At 44.0% G+C, this 18122-nt stretch overlaps 1 protein-coding gene across 8 annotated transcripts; it reads right to left on the bottom strand.

Moving 5' to 3' along the window:
• Positions 1 to 246: 246 nt before the first annotated feature.
• On the bottom strand, positions 247 to 18054 carry FASTKD3 (FAST kinase domains 3). Of its 8 annotated transcripts, none has more exons than XM_082454384.1 (7): positions 17954 to 18053; positions 15580 to 17050; positions 14828 to 14913; positions 12630 to 12804; positions 11477 to 11546; positions 2252 to 2455; positions 247 to 345 (listed from the first exon to the last, which is right to left on the bottom strand). In XM_082454384.1, exons 2-7 carry the CDS (start codon positions 17015 to 17017, stop codon positions 279 to 281), a joined length of 2040 nt encoding a protein of 679 aa, XP_082310510.1. In that variant the 5' UTR covers positions 17018 to 17050; positions 17954 to 18053; the 3' UTR covers positions 247 to 278. The 8 variants fall into 8 exon arrangements, 5 of the variants coding, with proteins under 5 accessions (XP_082310510.1, XP_082310508.1, XP_082310509.1 ...); XM_082454383.1 differs by lacking the exon at positions 247 to 345 and adding an exon at positions 1267 to 1716; XM_082454385.1 differs by lacking the exons at positions 247 to 345; positions 2252 to 2455 and adding exons at positions 9579 to 9905; positions 11025 to 11139 and having other exon boundaries at positions 17954 to 18054.
• Positions 18055 to 18122: the final 68 nt, after the last annotated feature.

Genomic DNA, 18122 nt, shown 5'->3' with positions numbered 1-18122 from the left:
GCCGTTGCCTGGAAACCGAGGGGGCGCAACGCTAGGCTGGACTGCGGGGCGGGGCGGGGGTGGGGCCGACCCTCCCCCGCCCCCCGGCACCTCGGTGCACACCCGGGTCGTTCCTTCTTGGGGCGTCGGGGGAGCCTCACCTGCTAAAGCCGCTGCGGAGTTCCCGGGTGGGAGGTGCCTCTGGGATCCGCACTTTCCGCCCTGCTTACCCTTCTCCACGCAGTGTCGGTTCGTTCACTCAGGGACCATTGTTCGCTGGGCAGTTAATGACCTTGCACCTACTGAGTGCCAGCGCTGGGGATGTAGCCTTGAACCAAGCAGCCTTGTCCACCGGGATCTGACAGTCTGGTGATGAAGGCAGGTGACAGGTGTGAAAACGCAAGCAACTTGAAGAGGGTCTGGGACAGTGCTGCCCAGTAAGAAGACAGAGAGGGCCGCGTGTGTAATGTAAAACTTTCTGGCAACCATGGTCCCATCCTCCCCCGGGCAGGGGTCCTCATAAAAGCGCCATCAAAGGAAAAAACAGAAACAAAAAAAACTCTTATAGTCTACTACCTCTTTCAACCTCTCCAATCTCTTTTAAAGACCAGACATAGGAGCTCAGCTAATGGTCAGGAGTCTTCACAAGCTTTGCACAGGTGATCTGATCTCACACTTTGCAAAATGGGAGCAGTTGACACCAATTATCTTGAGACCTCAGCTAAAACTGAGACCGAAATCGTTTCATTGAAAAATCCTTTTCCACAGCTATGTGGGCGTGCTTCTGTTAGCTTCGATTTCAATTTCAATTTGTTCTGCACCAGACTGACAGCTGTACAGGGCATGGTTGCACACATACACTCTCTCTGATGGCTCAAGTCTGGCACACAGTAGGTACTCAACAGATACTTGGTGGCTCAGTAAGAAATACAGTTGCCGTAATGGCTTGGGTACCTTCTAAAGGTGAGTCTGGGGGCTTCCCTGGTGGCGCAGTGGTTGAGAATCTGCCTGCCAATGCAGGGGACACGGGTTCGAGCCCTGGTCTGGGAAGATCCCACATGCCGCAGAGCAACTAGGTCCGTGAGCCACAACTACTGAGCCTTCGCGTCTGGAGCCTGTGCTCCGCAACAAGAGAGGCCGCGATAGTGAGTAGGCCCGCGCACCGCGATGAAGAGTGGCCCCTGCTTGCCACAACTAGAGAGCCCTCGCACAGAAACGAAGACCCAACACAGTCAAAAATAAATAAATTAATTAATTAATTAAAAAAAAAAACCAAAAAGGTGAGTCTGGGACCAGGACTTGGATGCTCTTGCTTTATTTGGGAGGTAATGCCAAGGAGCAGGAGGGAGGGACCAGAGGAGTGAGAGCAGCAGGAAAGTCTGTATAAGGTTGAATTCTCAAGGTCACTCCTGAGGGCAGCTGGAGCTCGACGTTGCCGAAGACTTTCTGAGTAGCCTGGAGCAGCCTGCAGTTCAACATGAAAGCGCTTTTTATTTCTTGTTCCCAGTCCTCCTGGGGTGAGACTTCCTTCTGGATCGTTCACTCCTGACTTTGTAGGACCCCTGCCCAGTGCTGCCTAGGCTCCCTGAGGGTCTCCTCAGTGCCAGAGAAGCCCTGGGGCTGACAGTGACAGGTACGGGGCATCAACTGGAGGTGGCATGCTGTTGTCAGGAGGTGGGTGCAGCCCCATGGAATGGCCACCACCCCGGGGGTGGATTCAGATGTGAGGCTGAGAGGCTGCAGGGCGGGAAGCAGAGGTGGAGGAAACAATAGGTAAGAACAACTTTGCCAGTTTCAATTATCAAGAGATTTTAGTTCCTTTTTAAAAAAACATTTTTCCTCTATGATCCTATTATGTATTCTGGGGACATGAGTGGAATACAAGGTCAAAGAGTCGAATGCGTTTAAGTCCCTTGTATCTGTGACTTGTACTTGCAAAGTTCTGCATGGGGGAAAGGAAGGATAAAAGAATGAAAACCCTGCTCTTAAAATAAGTGGGTTAATAGTACAAGAAGGCACACTGAGTACAAGTTAACTCTGCAGGAGATCAGATCAGCTTTGTTTCACGTGTCAGGTCTACAGTCCTCCGCTCTACCAGCTGAGCTATCGAAGGGTGCACAGATCAGCTTTATTCCAAATGCCAACCTCAGTAGTCTGGGATGTCTACCCCCCCAATCCCATGCCAGCCTCATGGACATACACCGGCGCCCGCAGCTGACGCTGGGTGATGACGTTGCCCTGGTCTGGCTTAGGGTGACATGGGCATACTGACCGTTTACTGTTCATGCAGCCTGCTCTGCAGGTCCACCGGGGCCTCGGCTGCCTGCAGTCCCCTGCTGGATGACACGCTGGAGGGCGGCCTCCACTGCAGAAACTCAGGCAGTTCATGGGAGCATTGGAGGCGCCTAATCCAAACTGCAGCTGGGACTTGCGCTGTTTCTCTTGACATCTGGGCAGAATGTAAGCAGGGGGAGACCTGGTGGGAATAATTTCTGTTAATTTGAGGCCGGGAAGGAGAAAGCTAATGTGGTGCGACATTAGCATGTCACATGTCACATTAGCGGAGCTTTCAGCACATCTTGGGCGGTGTGTGTGTTATATTTATCATGAGTCCTCATGAACCCACAGACTTGTTAAGTTCAGAAGAACCCTCTGGTTCTTTATGCTGATGGGAAAACTGAGATGTAGGTAGGATAAGTGACTTGACGCAGGTGACAGGGCAGTGGGTGCCCCTCCTGAAAGGTGTATGGAATATCTGGAAAGGGGGGGCTGGTCTGAGGGAATGGTTTTCTCCTTTGGAGCCCTCAGACCATTCAGAGATGGGGCCACAGCCTGGACAAAGCACAAAGCTTTAGCCAGAGATTCTCAGCCAGCGCACTGATGCAGCCAAGGAACAAAGTGTCCAGATGGCCTCCTCTCCGCCTTGTAAACCTTTGTTAACTGAGGCGGAGAGAGGGGGGAAAAATCACCTGTTAATACATGAAAATGCCATCATCTTTCTAAAAAATCTTCTGTTGAAAATGCAGAAATTTTAAAACAAGGTTGATATCTCCATTTTAAGTTTGAAAGCTTTTACAATCATGTTATTTGTAAATGTCACTGGAAACTCATTTAAGTGGCCCAACATAATTGGACTTTCACAGGCTTTAAAACAGCTTAAAATCCCTTGGATTAAGTACTCCTCTGCTTTTATGATGGTTCAGAGCAAGAGGGGTGGATGGACAAACACACACATACCCGTCACCGGCTAGGAGAAGTGCCCGTCTGTGTACCCAGCAAATCTAAAGGTCATTATGAACTCAAGGGGTATGAAAGGGTGCCTCTGCTGCACCTTTTCCGGAGCCCCCATCAGTGCTGTTTGACAGTGAGAGTAACTGCATGACCCTGGCTCCTGCGACAGGGGAGCCACTGTCCGTCCTCCAAAGCATCTCCGCAGGCTCTGGGGCACGGGCAGCGGTCCGTGATGGGGTAACACGCCTTTACCTCACTCGACACCGCCTCCCTGCGAAAGAGGCGTGAGTACTGCTGGTAGACTTAGAAAGCGTGTTTGTCATCAGGTTTTTCCTGTGGGTCACTCACTTGATGGAGTCCCTTGGAGCCACTTTAAGCATCAAACTTATGAATGAAGACATATAAGTGCAAATTTAATTTTGGCTTGTTCACCTTGTTGATTTTGAAATCAAAATGAGTGTGATTTTAGAGATGCCCCAAACGAAAAACCCCTGATACCGACGGCTCTAGCTGTGGGCAGGACCACCTGGCAGACCCAGGGCTCCTTACAGAGGGTGGACCCCAGGGCTGAGACAGGAGATGGTGAGTGAGCCTGGGACATCCTCTTCTGCCAAGAAATTTTCAAAATCATATGTGTCAAGGTCAAAAGGACAAAGAGGCCATCCTGAAGGGTATCCCACCGGTCTAAAACAGGACAAGTTATGCATCCAAAAGATGACTGTAATGGACTGAAGCACATCAAATCTATAAAATGTCATGAATTCATAAATATCCTAAAACAAACAAACAGACAAACAAAATACGACCAGATAACCACCTCTGTATTCTAAACCTTGACACAAGGAAAGACACATTTATCTCTTTTTTTTTTTCTGTATAAACCTTATTTTATTTTTATTGGAGTATAGTTAAGATGTTGTGTTAGTTTCTGCTGTACAGCAAAGTGAATCAGTTATACAGATACACATATCCACTCTTTTTTAGATTCTTTTCCCACGTAGGTCATTACAGAGTATTGAGTAGAGCTCCCTGTGCTATACAGTAGGTCCTTATTAGTTATCTATTTTATATACAGTAGTGTGCGTGTGTCAATCCCAATCTCCCAATTGATCCCTCCCCCGCCTTTTCCCCCTGGTAACCATAAGTGTGTGTATAAACCTTATTTTAGAGTTCAAGAATAGTTGATGGGAGAAATTTCTTCTTTATAGATGAATACAAGCTGATAAAAGTAAAGGAATGATAGCGTTAGGAAATCTTTTTTTTTTTAAAACACCTGTTGGAATAATGAATCTAGGCAACAGTCATCAACAGATGCTGAAGCCATTAGGTGGCAGGTTGTTGGGGACTATATGGTGGATGGATCAGGCTGGTGCTGATCCAGGAACCCACTATCCATCCTAATGAGTATCACTAAGAGGGTAAGGCGACATTATGGTATGACGTAAAACAAATACACAGCGCCTCCTCTGAAGCATCCCTGCTGAGAAAATTAAGCTGAATCTAAGCAAGCCTCTGGATGTAACTTTTAGTTTAACAGGAAATACAGCAAAGGAACCAGTTAGAAAATGTCAAATCAATACTGTGGGATATTTTACAAGACAATTGATCTAACTTCTCCAATAACTTAATAACATGGAAACCAGGTGAGGGAGGGGGGCAGTTACAGACATGAGACTTAAGACTTAGGGGTATAACATCTAAAAGTAGTATGTGGCCTTTGTTCAGATCCTGCTTCAAACAAATCAACAGTTACAAAATATTTCTGAGAGAAAGACAAATACCATATGATACCACATATGTGGAATCTAAAATATTGCACAAATGAACCTATCTACGACACAGGAACAGACTCACAGACATAGAGAACAGACTTGTGGTTGCCAAGGGGGAGTCTGGGGTTAGTAGATGCAAACTATTACATACAGAATGGATAAACAACAAGGTCCTACTGTATAGCATAGGGAACTATAGTCAATATCCTGGGATAAACCATAATGGAAAAGAATATAAAAAAGAATGTATATATATGTATAACTGAGTCACTTGGCTGTTCTGCAGAAATTAACACAACATTGTAAATCAACTATACTTCAATTAAAAAAATTTAAAAAATATTCCTGAGACAGTATAGAAAACCTGGAATATAGACCAGGTATTAAATGATCACAGGTAATAATTATTAGTTTTGTTCATTGTAATAATGGCAGAATAGTTTAATAAAAAAGAAAAAAGTTTATTGGTTATAGATTCATACTGAAGTATTTAGGATAAAAGTATATGATAGCTTGGATTTTTAAAGAAACATTCCAATAAAAAAGGAAAAGAAAAAAAAGAATATGGGAATAAATAGATGAAACAGAATTGGAAAATTTGGGTATTTTGTCATGCTGAATAAAGGGACTCATGTGAATTCATTATACTATTCTTTCTACACTTATGTGTGTTCAGTGTTTTCCATAATAAAATTTACAGAATTATTGAGACATTGTTTGTTGCAAACATTAGAACCCAGAATATCAGTTCAAGACACAAATAGTGTGCCCTATATACCAGAGACTGTGGGAGGAGATGGGGACAGAGATTTTTAGTTTTTTTCTGAGATGGGATTTCAAGTATATTAAGGCGAAATTTCTTATGATGGAGCCAACAGCCAAAGAACACCAACAAAAGGTAAGGCTTATTGACTACAGAGGCAAGGGAGCCGGCACCCCAGAGGAACCAGGCAGAGGGATGACAGGATGAGTAGAGGATTTGGGTGAAACTGAACAAAGCTGGGTTGGAGATGCAGAGAGCAAGCTTGTGTATAAGAGAACTAACGTGAGGCCTGGCCTGAGAAGACGACCCGGGATGCTCAAAGATAAGAAAAAGGTAAGGGGGTTTGTGTCCCAAACCCTCTATCTGAAGCTCTGCATCCTCTTGGAAATCCAGGCTGCTTCTCTGCACCAGAGTGACCCACGAGGCTCAGATCCTGCAGGCAATAGAGGCGTGTTCCATTCTTATTACAGCAAAGGTTTTACAGAACGAGGTTTCTCAGCAGGGTGCCTGTGATGCTAATTAGCAAAAGGAGTGGCCGCAGGTTCAAGCTGCTGCCCCAGGAGGCAACGGTGCTTCTCCTTACAGAGCATGCCTGATGGGCTCCCTCCGCAGGAGCTGTAACAATGAAGTTTGACTGCAACGTAACTCTTGTACCAATGACAACAAGAGCCCTCATGGCTCGCTGAGCACTTACTGTTTTCCAGGTACTGGCCATACAGCTGACAAGGCACGACTTATTTCATGATCCTGAAACCGAGCAGGACCCTAAGGGTCCTTTCAGGGACAGACCCTTCCCCCATGTCCTCTGCTGTAGTTCCTCTTTGAAGTACCCAGATAAATAGATAATGGTATCTGATGCACATTTCCTGAGTTGTTTTACAGATGCTAAAACCACCACTAAATGGAAGAAATTAACTACCTGATGACCATGAGCACGTAGCCCCCAGACCTACTGGCGCCTAAGGACTGACAATGTTAACCCCTGTGACACCACCCTGTTACCTCACCATCAACCAATCAGAGAATTGTGCACTAGCTGATCACACACCCTGGGACGCCCCCTCCCTCACTTGGCCTTTAAAAATGCTTTGCTGAAGCCCATGGGGGCGGTTCAGGCTTTCTGAGCACCAGCTGCCTGGACACTTTGCCTGGTGCCTGCCATAGACGCTGCAATTTCCCTCACCACAACCCGGTGTCAGGAGATTGGCTTTGCTGCATGTGGGTGGGCGGACCCGAGTTTGGTTTGGTAACAATCCTACACTATGTATTTAGACTCCAGGTGGGTCTGGATATTTCCAGTTTGGGGAAATCTCAGCTTTTGGAGGCTTATTCACCACCGTGGAGCCAAGACCCCCTCCCTGAATTTGTGCACAAATTCAGGGAAGGGTCCAGGTTTTTTAGAGGGAACTGACTTTTTTCCCCCCAGAATTCTATCAAATATGCTCAGTTCTGCTCCTTCCTATTCTTTCTTCTACCTAATGAATATTTACCAAGTCTCCAAATGCACCCAGGTGTACGGAGTCGGCAGGTAGAATCCTGGTCAAAGAACCAACCAGCATCTCTTCATCCAAAGATACCATCTACCCTCCCTGTCTAGGCTTGGTTCAGCCAAACAGCATTCTTTCTTCAGGTCAAGGTACGGAAAATTGCCTGTTTTGTTCAGGCAGAACTGTCACCGCACCATTCCACAGCTCCAGCCTGCCGCCCCCCGCCCTTTCCCCCGCCAACACGCGCGCAGGATACACTCTCTCCTCCTGGGACCAGGGATCATCCCGGTTCCACTGCTGAAGCCCAATACATGTCCTAACCTTTGCTGCCCTCTCGCGGCTGCTCTGAAGATGATCACTGTTGCTTCAGAGGTTATGCTCGCAAGTTAAACTTTTTTCACCTATTTTTCTTTCTTTGCTTTACTTTTTTTTCCTTGCTTTGCTTTTACTTTTGAAAAACAACATCAAGAATATGTCTTATTTAAAAACATTATTAATATACGGTACCAGGAGTTATCATACTGTATATGTAATTTCAACAAGAAAATTCACATCCTATTATTACATAGGTAGACATTAAAATATTAGTGGCCTGAGGATTCAGTTTATAAGGACATATGGCTTTATAATCTTACGGAGCTTGCCAAATTTACTCCAGTTGGTGAAATCAGCAGTCTTGTATCTGTTTATTAGCCTAAACTATTTTCATAGCGTATGCATGCACATTTTCAGGATTAAACTTTGCTTTAAAACAAACAGTGCCAGCGTCAGTTCTGGCCTCACTCTCCATGGCGACCGTCTGCTTTGTGCTGGGTGCTCTGGCCATGGCGATGCCTGAAATGCGCTCCCACCAGAGACCTGCCTCCCTTCCTTTGAATTCAGCTCACAGATCACTCCAAGAAGCCTCGTCCCGCACCCAGGCAGGCCTGCCGTCTTCTGCCTTCCAGGGTCCTGCTCAGGCATCAGGACTGCCAGCTGGCTCACTATAATCACCCACAGCCCCTCCGGGCAGGAGCTCTTTTCTGCTTCCCTCTGCAGCTCTAACAGTCAGTGGGTGCCCAGCATGATCACAGCTCTTTAATAAATGTTTAATGGACGAATGAATGAAGAGGGTAAGGGAGAGCCAAATGAGACAAAGGCTCGGGACAGGATGTAACTAAAAGTGCAGAAGGAGCATCTCATTCCAATTAGGGCAACCAGGAACAAAGGTCCCGATGGAGAAGGATTTAGATAAATGGAAAAGGCGGAGGAGGAAGGTTTTAGGCTATACTGCTTTTTTCATAGCATTTATGACAGACTGCTCTTACCTCTTTGTGTGGCTATTTAAGTCTATGTCATCAAGTCTCCATAAAAACCCAGAAGGACCAGATTCAGAGCTTCCAGGTTGGTGAACAGGTGGAGCTTAGGGGAAAGTGCTGCCTGGAGAGGGCAAGGAAACCCCACACCCTTCCCCATACCTGCCCCTAAGAATGTCTTTCATCTGCCTTTCCTGAGTTATATCCTTTTGTAATAAACTAGTAATCTGGTAAGTAAAACGTTTCTCTCAGTTCCATGAGCTGCTCTAACAAATTAACGGAGCCCAAGGAGGGGGTCATTGGGCCCTCCAATCTATAGCCGGTTGGTCAGAAGCACAGGTCATGTGACAACCTGGACTTGTGACTGGCATCTGAAAGGGGGGTGGTGGGAAGCGGGCAGTCTCGTGGGACTGAGCCAGGTAGACGGTGTCAGAATGGAGTTGAATTGCGGGCCCCCAGCTGGTGTTGGGGCACTGCTGAGTGCTGTGTGGGACACCCACACCCCGCCCCCTTGGCCAACGCGTACACTGTAGTTGGGTGCAGAACCCTTTTACCCCGAAACTGTAACTTGACCGTAATGGGACAATGAAGTATCTGCAATGAACTAAAGAATTTTAATCCATGCTAAGTTTAAAATTTAGAAGTTTCTCCCTCCAAACACCCCCCCCAAAACCCTACTTAAGTTGCATTTTTTACATCTTTATTCCTTTATTTAAAAAATTATAATATATATGTGTGTGTGTGTGTGTGTGTGTGTGTGTGTATATATATATATAAATAAAGCTCCTATACCAATACAAAATATTATTAACTAAAGGGTTATTTCTGCATAAGTCTACAATTATATATGTTTACATCCAAAGTACTAGTCTATTTTTCATTGCTCCTTTTCCTTACCTTATATTACTTCCTCTAACAAAATACAAAAGAAAAAACCGGGAGGTAAAATTTCTTCCTTACATTTGTTAGAAGAGGAAACAAAGGTCTCGCAAGAATATATTTTCAGTTAGCAGATAACTATCACAAAACACAAGACTTAAAATTATGACACTTACTCATTACATTCCTTTATTGTACTTGATCGATTCTGTTTGATGTATAAAAGTATCTGATACCAGTATTAAATGAAGGTTAAAATTAATTTTAAATTTGCTACTGATAAGTGTATACACGGTATAAGGAAACTACAGACCCCTTCCAGATCACCACAGTCCATAAATAAACGGCTAATTTGCAAGTTCTTTCACTATTTGAGTTCTGAAGTCAGTATTCATTCTTGTTACCAGTGACCACCAGAGTTTTGAGAAAATAGTTTTCTTTGTAAATATTCCACTAATTCAAGTCTTGATTTCAGCATCTCAATCTCGTAATAGGGAATCTGTAAAGAGAGGAAAATAAATCCATCCTCATGCTTCATAATCTGAAATTACCTTGGGTTTGGTTGCCCTGTCCGCCTATCACACCCTCCCCACAGCAGCGTGTAGGCTCCCAGCAGGCAGAGGTACCAGCGGTGCCTGTAACGGCGCTGCCAGGTAGCAGAGGCTCAACAATAGGTGGAATGTCTAAATAAGAATCAGACGTGATCCCTGCCCTCAAGGAACTTACAAGTTAGGTGCTAACTTAAAACATACAAAAAGTAGGCAGTAATACTAAGCAGAACATGCAAAAACAAATTGGTGCTCTAGTGTTGAGAGGGAGTCGACACTTTAGATTAGGGTGAAAGGTCAACCTGAGCTGGGAGTTGATGGACAGCCCGAATTTAGACACTCAGAGAGGTGGGGACCACCTGACTCGCATGGGCAAGGGAGAAAGGCCAGACAGAAGAGACCACTGAGCTGGGAGCACAGGGCCTGGCTGCGGGCAGACCTCGAAGGGTCTAGAATGTTGAGATGTAGACGTAGTCTTTAGCCCATAAGCAGTAAAGAAACAATGAAGGTTTCTAGGCACACACTGGCACGATTCACTTTAGGAAAGTTAATCTGGGTGTGTACAAGACGGAAAGGAACAAAGTAACCAGACAGGAAAGCAGAGAGCAGATTGGTGGACAGCTTAGAGAATGGAAAGCTCCATGGACGTGCATCGCGACTCATCACCTAAGACCCTGCCAGGCGATCTGCGATGTAAACACAAGTAAGAGTCTTAAACACTAAAATCTGATGAAGCTCCTGCTTTTAATGGGTCATCTTGTCCATTCTAGTCATTAAATCAAAGGGAAATTAACACAAAACAGATATTCCAATAATTTAGTAATTCTAAAAGCAAAGTGAAGCACAGTTTACACAGAATTTAGGGATGTCTCACTTTTGGAAAAGAGAAAATTTGAAAATTGTGATTTCAAATTACAAATCAAGAGACTTAAGCCTAATGAACAAAGCTGGCATTTAAACCAGACTTAAGAGTCTTGGTCCACTGGGCTGGCATACTACTTAGTACCCTGGAAAAAGCAAATCTGAACTAGAAACGGCTTTTAGGGAAAAAAAAAAAGGCAAAACCATACCTGGACAACTTGATAACCAAGTAAGTACAGATGTCTTTGTTTAGTAGCTTCCTTTCCCAGTAAGTGTTTGCTATTCAAACAAAATCTTTTTGGACCATCAATGCACAGTGCTACCCTAAAAAACCAAAGAGGAGAGGGAAACTTAATTTTTAAAACAATCCAAAGTATTTATATGGTTTTAGCTGCCAGAGTTTATTTGGGATTTGGCTATTCCTTCGTGCCAATATTATTTTCAAATGAATCATGACTGTTATCCATTAATCTGTTGAAAAAGCACTCAACTTAATTAAATTAAGGTTCACAAGATATTACATGGAATTTCCAAAACTGGTATGCCATAGTGTTTTAATTTTCAGAACCATGTCTACTTTTTTCGCTTTCTTAAGAAAACAATTCCTGTGTATTACCCTCAACGAGTCTTATAACGTATAAACCACAACAATTTTCTTTACCTTTTATGTATATCTTCATCAATGGTAAATGGTAATACAAATCCGTCTTCATCTAATTTAATTTCAACATCTGGTAAGAGAAGAAAGGGAAAATCCTTCGTGTGATACCCTCACAAACACTAGCTTCCTTTTCTCCTTGTTGTTTGGATCTCGTCCACACTGCGTTTATCAACTGGGCAAAAGGCTGCAAAGTAATGACCACACCAGACAATGGTGAGAATTTTAATTTCATCAGAGCTTTGCCCAACCAAGTCAGCTTTAAACTAAGAGGGCCTCCACTGCACTAAAACAAGGAGGGGGCCCTCAAGGTATCTGGGGCACGACGTGACTCACACACACTTTTACTCTCCTTATAACACTGGTGGGAATAGTGAAGAAAATCCTTTGAGTAAAGTCAGACACCTGCGCAACTAGCACCTTGCACCCCTGGGGCTCCAGTGCCCAGGGAAGGTGAAGCAGCCGGCAGCGCAACACGCGGGCCCCGGGCGCCGGCAGGCTCCCCTTTCCTTCCTTGCCAAAGGAGCCCATAAAGGAGGGGAGCGAGATGGGACCACCTGAAGCCTAGAAGCACTGTCCTCCCTGAGCTCGCTGTCCTTTACTCATCGATCTGAAAGGAGAAGGACTTTGTGGTCAGCGCCGTCCACGGTGATGCAAATGCTTAGACCTGCTACTGAGCACTTCAAGTGCGGCTAGTGCGACTGGGGACCTGAAATGGGAATTTTCAAAATTGGAATTAATTTAAGTTTAAGTAGCTACTGGTATGTGTGGCTATTACATTGGACAGCACTGGCCAAGAGGATGAGAGCAGCTAACAATTACTGAGCACTTACTGTCTCCCAGGTATTAGTCTTAGTCACCTCATTTTGTCCTTACACAAGTCTTTGAGGTCACTACTCCTCTTACTCTCATCCTGCAGATGAGGACAAGCAAATGCATGCCCCGCAAGGATGCCCAAAGGCATTCGGCTACTATGTGGCTAACGTGGAGTCCTGACTCTTCAGCCCTACCTCCCACCTCTGTTCCAATTTGCCTTCAGGGAAGGGCCAACTTCATTTTGTTTCCAGAACTTTGGTGGCTACTAAGCCCCACGTGTTCCATCAGAGGACAGCATGCTGAGGTTTAGTTAACAACAACAAAACTCCCTACTACTTACCTATCGTGTAACAATAGGGTGTTAACACTTTTGAAGCAAAATACAATCTTGCTCCTAAAAGGTCAATCAGTCCAATCATCACAGATTTATAAAGCTGAAAATCCATGGGGGTCTCCAGGGAAGAGCACGGAGTAAGAAATGATTTCACTTGGTATTTAGGAAGAAGTTTTGGACCCTAAAAATGTATGTGCAAACACGAGAAAGAAAAATAAGATACAAAATCAGAGAATAAAATGAAGGTTGCCTGAGTATAAAAGTCTGATCCAATATTACTTTATAGGCAAGATGCTTCTCCAGGACTTAGGACAAATACCTTTCTCAAAATGACAATGCCAAATATTCTTGTTATAGTTCAAGCCCAATAGTCCAAAATATCTTTTAAATGTGTTTTAAATGTAGCCAATGGTCACTGAAAGAAAGAAAGAAAGAAAGAAAGAAAGAAAGAAAGAAAGCAAGCAAGCAAGCAAGCAAGCAAGCAAGCAAGCTCAAGAAACATCTTTGGAACTCTCAGAATTGCTTTAACGGCCTTGAGGAAACCCAGCTGAAGTTTTTAATAGTGGAAATTGTGATAAAGCTGACATTTCAATTTAGAAAGAAAAGGACAGCTATGTAATAATGGTGCTAGCAATTGGTTATCCATCTGGAAAAGAACTAAGTTAGAGTTCTGCCACACATTACAGACTATAAGCTATTTCAAGTAGATTAAAGATCTAAATATAGTATGGAAAATAATATTTTTTAAATTTAGTAAAATATTTATATTACCTTAGGAGTCATAAAATATTCCTAAACAATATGGGAAACCCAGCAGCCATAAAAATGAATAATTTAACTACAGAGAACTTAAAAATTTCTGTATAGCAAAAAGGCATCATAAACAATATTAAATTAAAACTAAAAAAATTTAAAACCACAAACCAGGAAGAAATATGTACAATGTACATAACAGCTAATATGTTTTACAATGTGTTCTAGGACAAAAAACAAATACAAAAGAGAAAGACAAACAGCCCTATAGAAATAGGAATTAAGGTGTAACAAGGCAATTCATAGCAAATGTAAATGACATTTGAAAATATGCTCAACTTCATTATCGCTCGTTAAAGTGCGACTGAAGCATGTGACATGACATTTCACTGAGTCAAATGACAAAATTAAAGGGACTAAGAACACACTGCAACAGAAATGGGGAGACGTGGTCACCTTCATTCACTGCTGGTGAAATATGACATCTACAACTATACAGGAAAAAAAAATCTGTCTGTCAGTCTCTATTGAAAATTAATCCAGTAATCCCACATTCAGGAATCTAGTCTTTAGATTAAAACAACAAAAAGGTTCCAGTATGAAAGGATATGTAAGTATGTTTATGACAGCATGGCTGATCAAGACAAACGTTGGAAAAAGCCTGAAAATCCATCAATGGTGGGACAGTACAATAAATACCATGAAATATCAGACCATTCTTTAAAAGTATATATTTGATCTTTATCTATTACCCCTGAGGAATGTCCATGATACACTGGGAATAAAAGCAAATTGTAGTTTGAATAGTCCCATTCCATGAAAAGAGAGAAACTAGATGGTGTTTATGAGCTACTCATAAACATGGTTCAGTCAAGTACGGAGAACAGGCAGGAATGAGCAAGTCCGGAGGTACCATTTCTGATCCTAAACAACGTGCCTGATTAAGTTAGGAGAATGAATCCTTAGAAAGCTTTATACAGAGCTCGAACTCCATGTAAACTGAATTCTATCACGTAAGAGTGAAACTTCTGCTTGGTTTAAGAACATACTCAGGAATGGTTCAGGATTTGTTCAGTGCATAAATTCACACTTCTATATCCAACAGCCATGGGGAATGCTAAAACCCTTTAAAATCCCTAGAGTAAGTCTAGGAGCACTAAGACTCATAAGCCCGCCACACTTGATAAAACCTTCTAAGAATCTTACACCGTAGAAAGTGGCTCTTTCAAGGACAAGAACACAGGAATAGGGTCAATTTATTAGAGAAAAGGCTATCTGGGGGCAACTACTCCAAGTGAATGAAAATTCTGCTTTCTAGTGAGGTTACTGAGAAAGCTCAAAAGAGAAGGAACTTAAAAGATTCGGGAGCGGGGGAGGTGTTGGAGAGGAAGAAGGAGGCAAAAGAATACCATCCCTGTAGGGAAATAAAGCAAGGCAGCTCATGCTTTTACCTTATAGAACGGGCATTCTAGAATCGCGGTTAAGAAAAGTTGTGTCAGTTGTGCTAAGCTCAGTCTGTCCAAATAGGGCTCTTCACCTGAAATACAAAGCATCCCAGTCACAGATAGGTTTGAACTTTGGTGTGTGTAATAAGAGAAAAGAATATCCAGAATGCACACTAATGAATTCACGCCAGTAAGGTACTTTTAAATGACAGTAGGAAAAGAACTTGTTAGAATTAATTATACCTTCTTGCCTCCCATCTCAATGAAATCTCATTTTGGCTTCCAAGAACGCATGCTCCTAACTAGAGAATACAATTAAACGTGACAAATGTATGTTAGTAGAATTTGTGGGAATTCCTTTACCTACGGAGATCTAGATTCTGGCATATTTGGGTGGCTTTGAGTTAAGATGAACATCTTCTCAAAAAGAAGGAGTGATACAGTTGTTCTCATCAAAGATGCTAACATGTAATTGTGACACTGCCACAGGCATCACCAGATCCCTATAAGAAGACTCAGTTTCTCAGCTGGGGCAGCAGAGTCTGTTTACCCGAAACTGTTTTCTCTCTGCATGCAATGTTCTAGCATTAATTCTGTGTTTACATTAGCATCTGCAGCTTCAGATTTCTTCATTAGATCGTTATGGAAGAAAAAATAAAGGCAAAGCACTGCTCAATAAAAAAGGTACATATGTGCCTTGAAAACATCGCAAGTTCAAATGCTAAGTTTTCTACTCTCAGAAGTAATAACCAACTCACCTTGCAGCTGCTGAAGAAAATACGGGCTGAATATTCTGGCCATAAAGTTGACCGGATGGCATTCAATAAGTGAACATGAATGGAGAAGTTTCAATAGTGTTTTGGGTGGAAAATAATTGAAACGAGTTAACAGTATGTTTTCTAGCTTCCTAAATAAAGCAGAGGCATTTGGTGGCAAATAATTGAGTTTTCCAAATGGTTCAATTAACTCAGCAGTTTGATTAGGTGAAAATTTTTCTGACTGACAAACAAAAGTTTCTGCCACTGCATCGAGGATGGGTTTTGAAAAAATCAGCTTTCTACTGCAATACTCCATGACTTTGCTGACAACCTCGGGATCCAGAGTGAGACAGAGTGAAGCGACATGTTGCTCCAGGGCTTTTGTAAAAAATCTGTCATTGTGCCCAAAGTAGATGAATGCCTCTAAGACTTCTCTGAGCTCTTCACTAGTGAAATGAGGGATATGCCTCACAACATATTTACCCAATTTTATAACCAGCGGAAGTGCCTGAGTTTGATCAAGGACCACCAGGGCAGTGAGCATTTGGCTCAGCAACTTAGGACTCAGGCTGGAAACTACTGACAGAGAAAAGTTATTCATCTTATTTAAAAACGTCTGGTGTTGGTCAGCTTTTTCAGGACATGCCTGCAGTATTCTGTAAAGGGTCACAATATCCTCGGGGGTAAATTCTTCCAAATTTCCACCTTGCAGTTGATATATAATTAGGTCTAGTGTCAAACAACCTGGACCTTGCAGTTTAATCAGACTTTCCCCCAGGATACAAAGACTGTGAATGTCCAGGCTACCCCTTTCGAGACGATGCTGGCACTCTGCCAGGAGGTTCAGCAGCAAGCGACTTTGGGGATCCACATACAACAGGGTCAGGGCTTGCAAAGCAGTCACCAAACCTGTGTTTGACAGATTTGAGGGGTCCTGTGCAAAGTGATTACACAAAGCTTGAAAGGCGCTATTTTCCAGTATTTCTTTTGGCAACCTTTGATCATCATCTTTTTTTTCCATTTCACAAATCCGATGTAAGGCTCCTGCTGCCATAGTATCAGGCAAAGTCTGCAGTGTGCTTATAAAATGTAAGACTTCTTTCGATGAAGTGAAGCTGTTTAGTCTCCTGTAAAATATCTGTTCATCCACATTTGTAACACTGTGTTCAGACCTGTCCCAAGCGTGTACTTCAGAGGACACTGGCTCACCAACTGGATGAAGGTCATTTCCGTTTTCTGAATGGAACTTTTTAGAATGGGCATGATGGAACCTGACCCTAACAGGCTCAAGTTGCAGTGACCAGAACCATGGACACAGATGCTCCTTGACTGTCTTGTGAACACAATTTACACGCTGAGTTTTTAGACCAGCCAGAGCTCCATGTATCCGAAAATCCGATAAATGACAAAGGTTCCTCCGCAAGGTAATTAAAGCCATGCCACCAGACTCTCAACTCCTCTTGATTTATAACTACGTTAAAAGAATAAAAAAACACGGTCAAATATATTAGAACACAGTTTATTCAACATCAATGCTTATGGAACTAAGGATGAGTACCCCAAAAGGAATGATTCCCACTAAACATTTCCCACTCAAACAGAAGTACCAGAAGAGCAGCGTCTCTGCACCCTAGAGCTTAGAACAGCGGCTGGATCTCGTAATAATCGCTCTCATTTGCCAGGCAATGCTGTACTTAATTCTCCCAACAACACAACGAATTAACTACTTCGATGTCATTTTAGAAACGAGGAAACTGAAGTACAAAGATGTCACGTGGTCCAGTTTACACAGCTATTAAAGGACAGAGCTAGGCTTCAACTCAGGTAGTCTGGATCCTAAGTACGCCTCCTATGTGTTGGTTGATGGAAGGAATTGCGTTTGGTTCAACTTCCCCAAAAAAGGCAACGGATAAAGTGGCCATTAATTCGGATAGGTCAAAGCAAGGGTGAAAAAAGCGCTTAAAGGGCCTCTGAGGTTGGTTTCCCCTCAGAGTTAGGATCTTGTTCCAGGACCGAGGAACAAGAAGGTCTAGCTTGGCAGATGGGAAAAAAGAAATGCCAGTAGAATAAAAAAAGTAAAACGCTGGTCAACGACCGGGTAAGGTGGGCGGCGCGCCCACACCTGAACACCCCCCCTGTGGAACCTGGGAACACGAGTGCGCGGGACGGGGAGGATGGGGGGCCACGGGGACCGCGCCGTCCCTGGAGGGAAAGGACCCCACGGGCCGGGCGCACCCCCAAACCGGCGCCCTGGAAGGGCGGGAGCGGCGCCCGAAGAGCGGGGCGAGCCAGGGAGCGCGGGCGCCTTAGCGAAGCCGCGGGCCACGCACGCCGGACCGGAACAACCGAGTCCAAACCCGGCGTGGACACCTACCGGACTCGGCGCGCCGGGTGACCCAGCAAACCCTGAACGTAACCCAGCCTCGTGGGCCTCCGTACGCGCGCGCCGCGCCGGGGCCCAGCGCTTCGGCGCCTGCGCCTGGAGGGGAGCCGCCCCACGCCCGGCGCGCCGTGATTGGCCCAGCTCCTTTTCCGAGCTTCCT

This window comes from Balaenoptera physalus (assembly GCF_965194825.1).
Source record: "Balaenoptera physalus genome assembly, chromosome: 3".
Lineage (NCBI taxonomy): Eukaryota > Metazoa > Chordata > Mammalia > Artiodactyla > Balaenopteridae > Balaenoptera > Balaenoptera physalus.
This window is presented reverse-complemented; position numbering and strand designations above follow the sequence as displayed.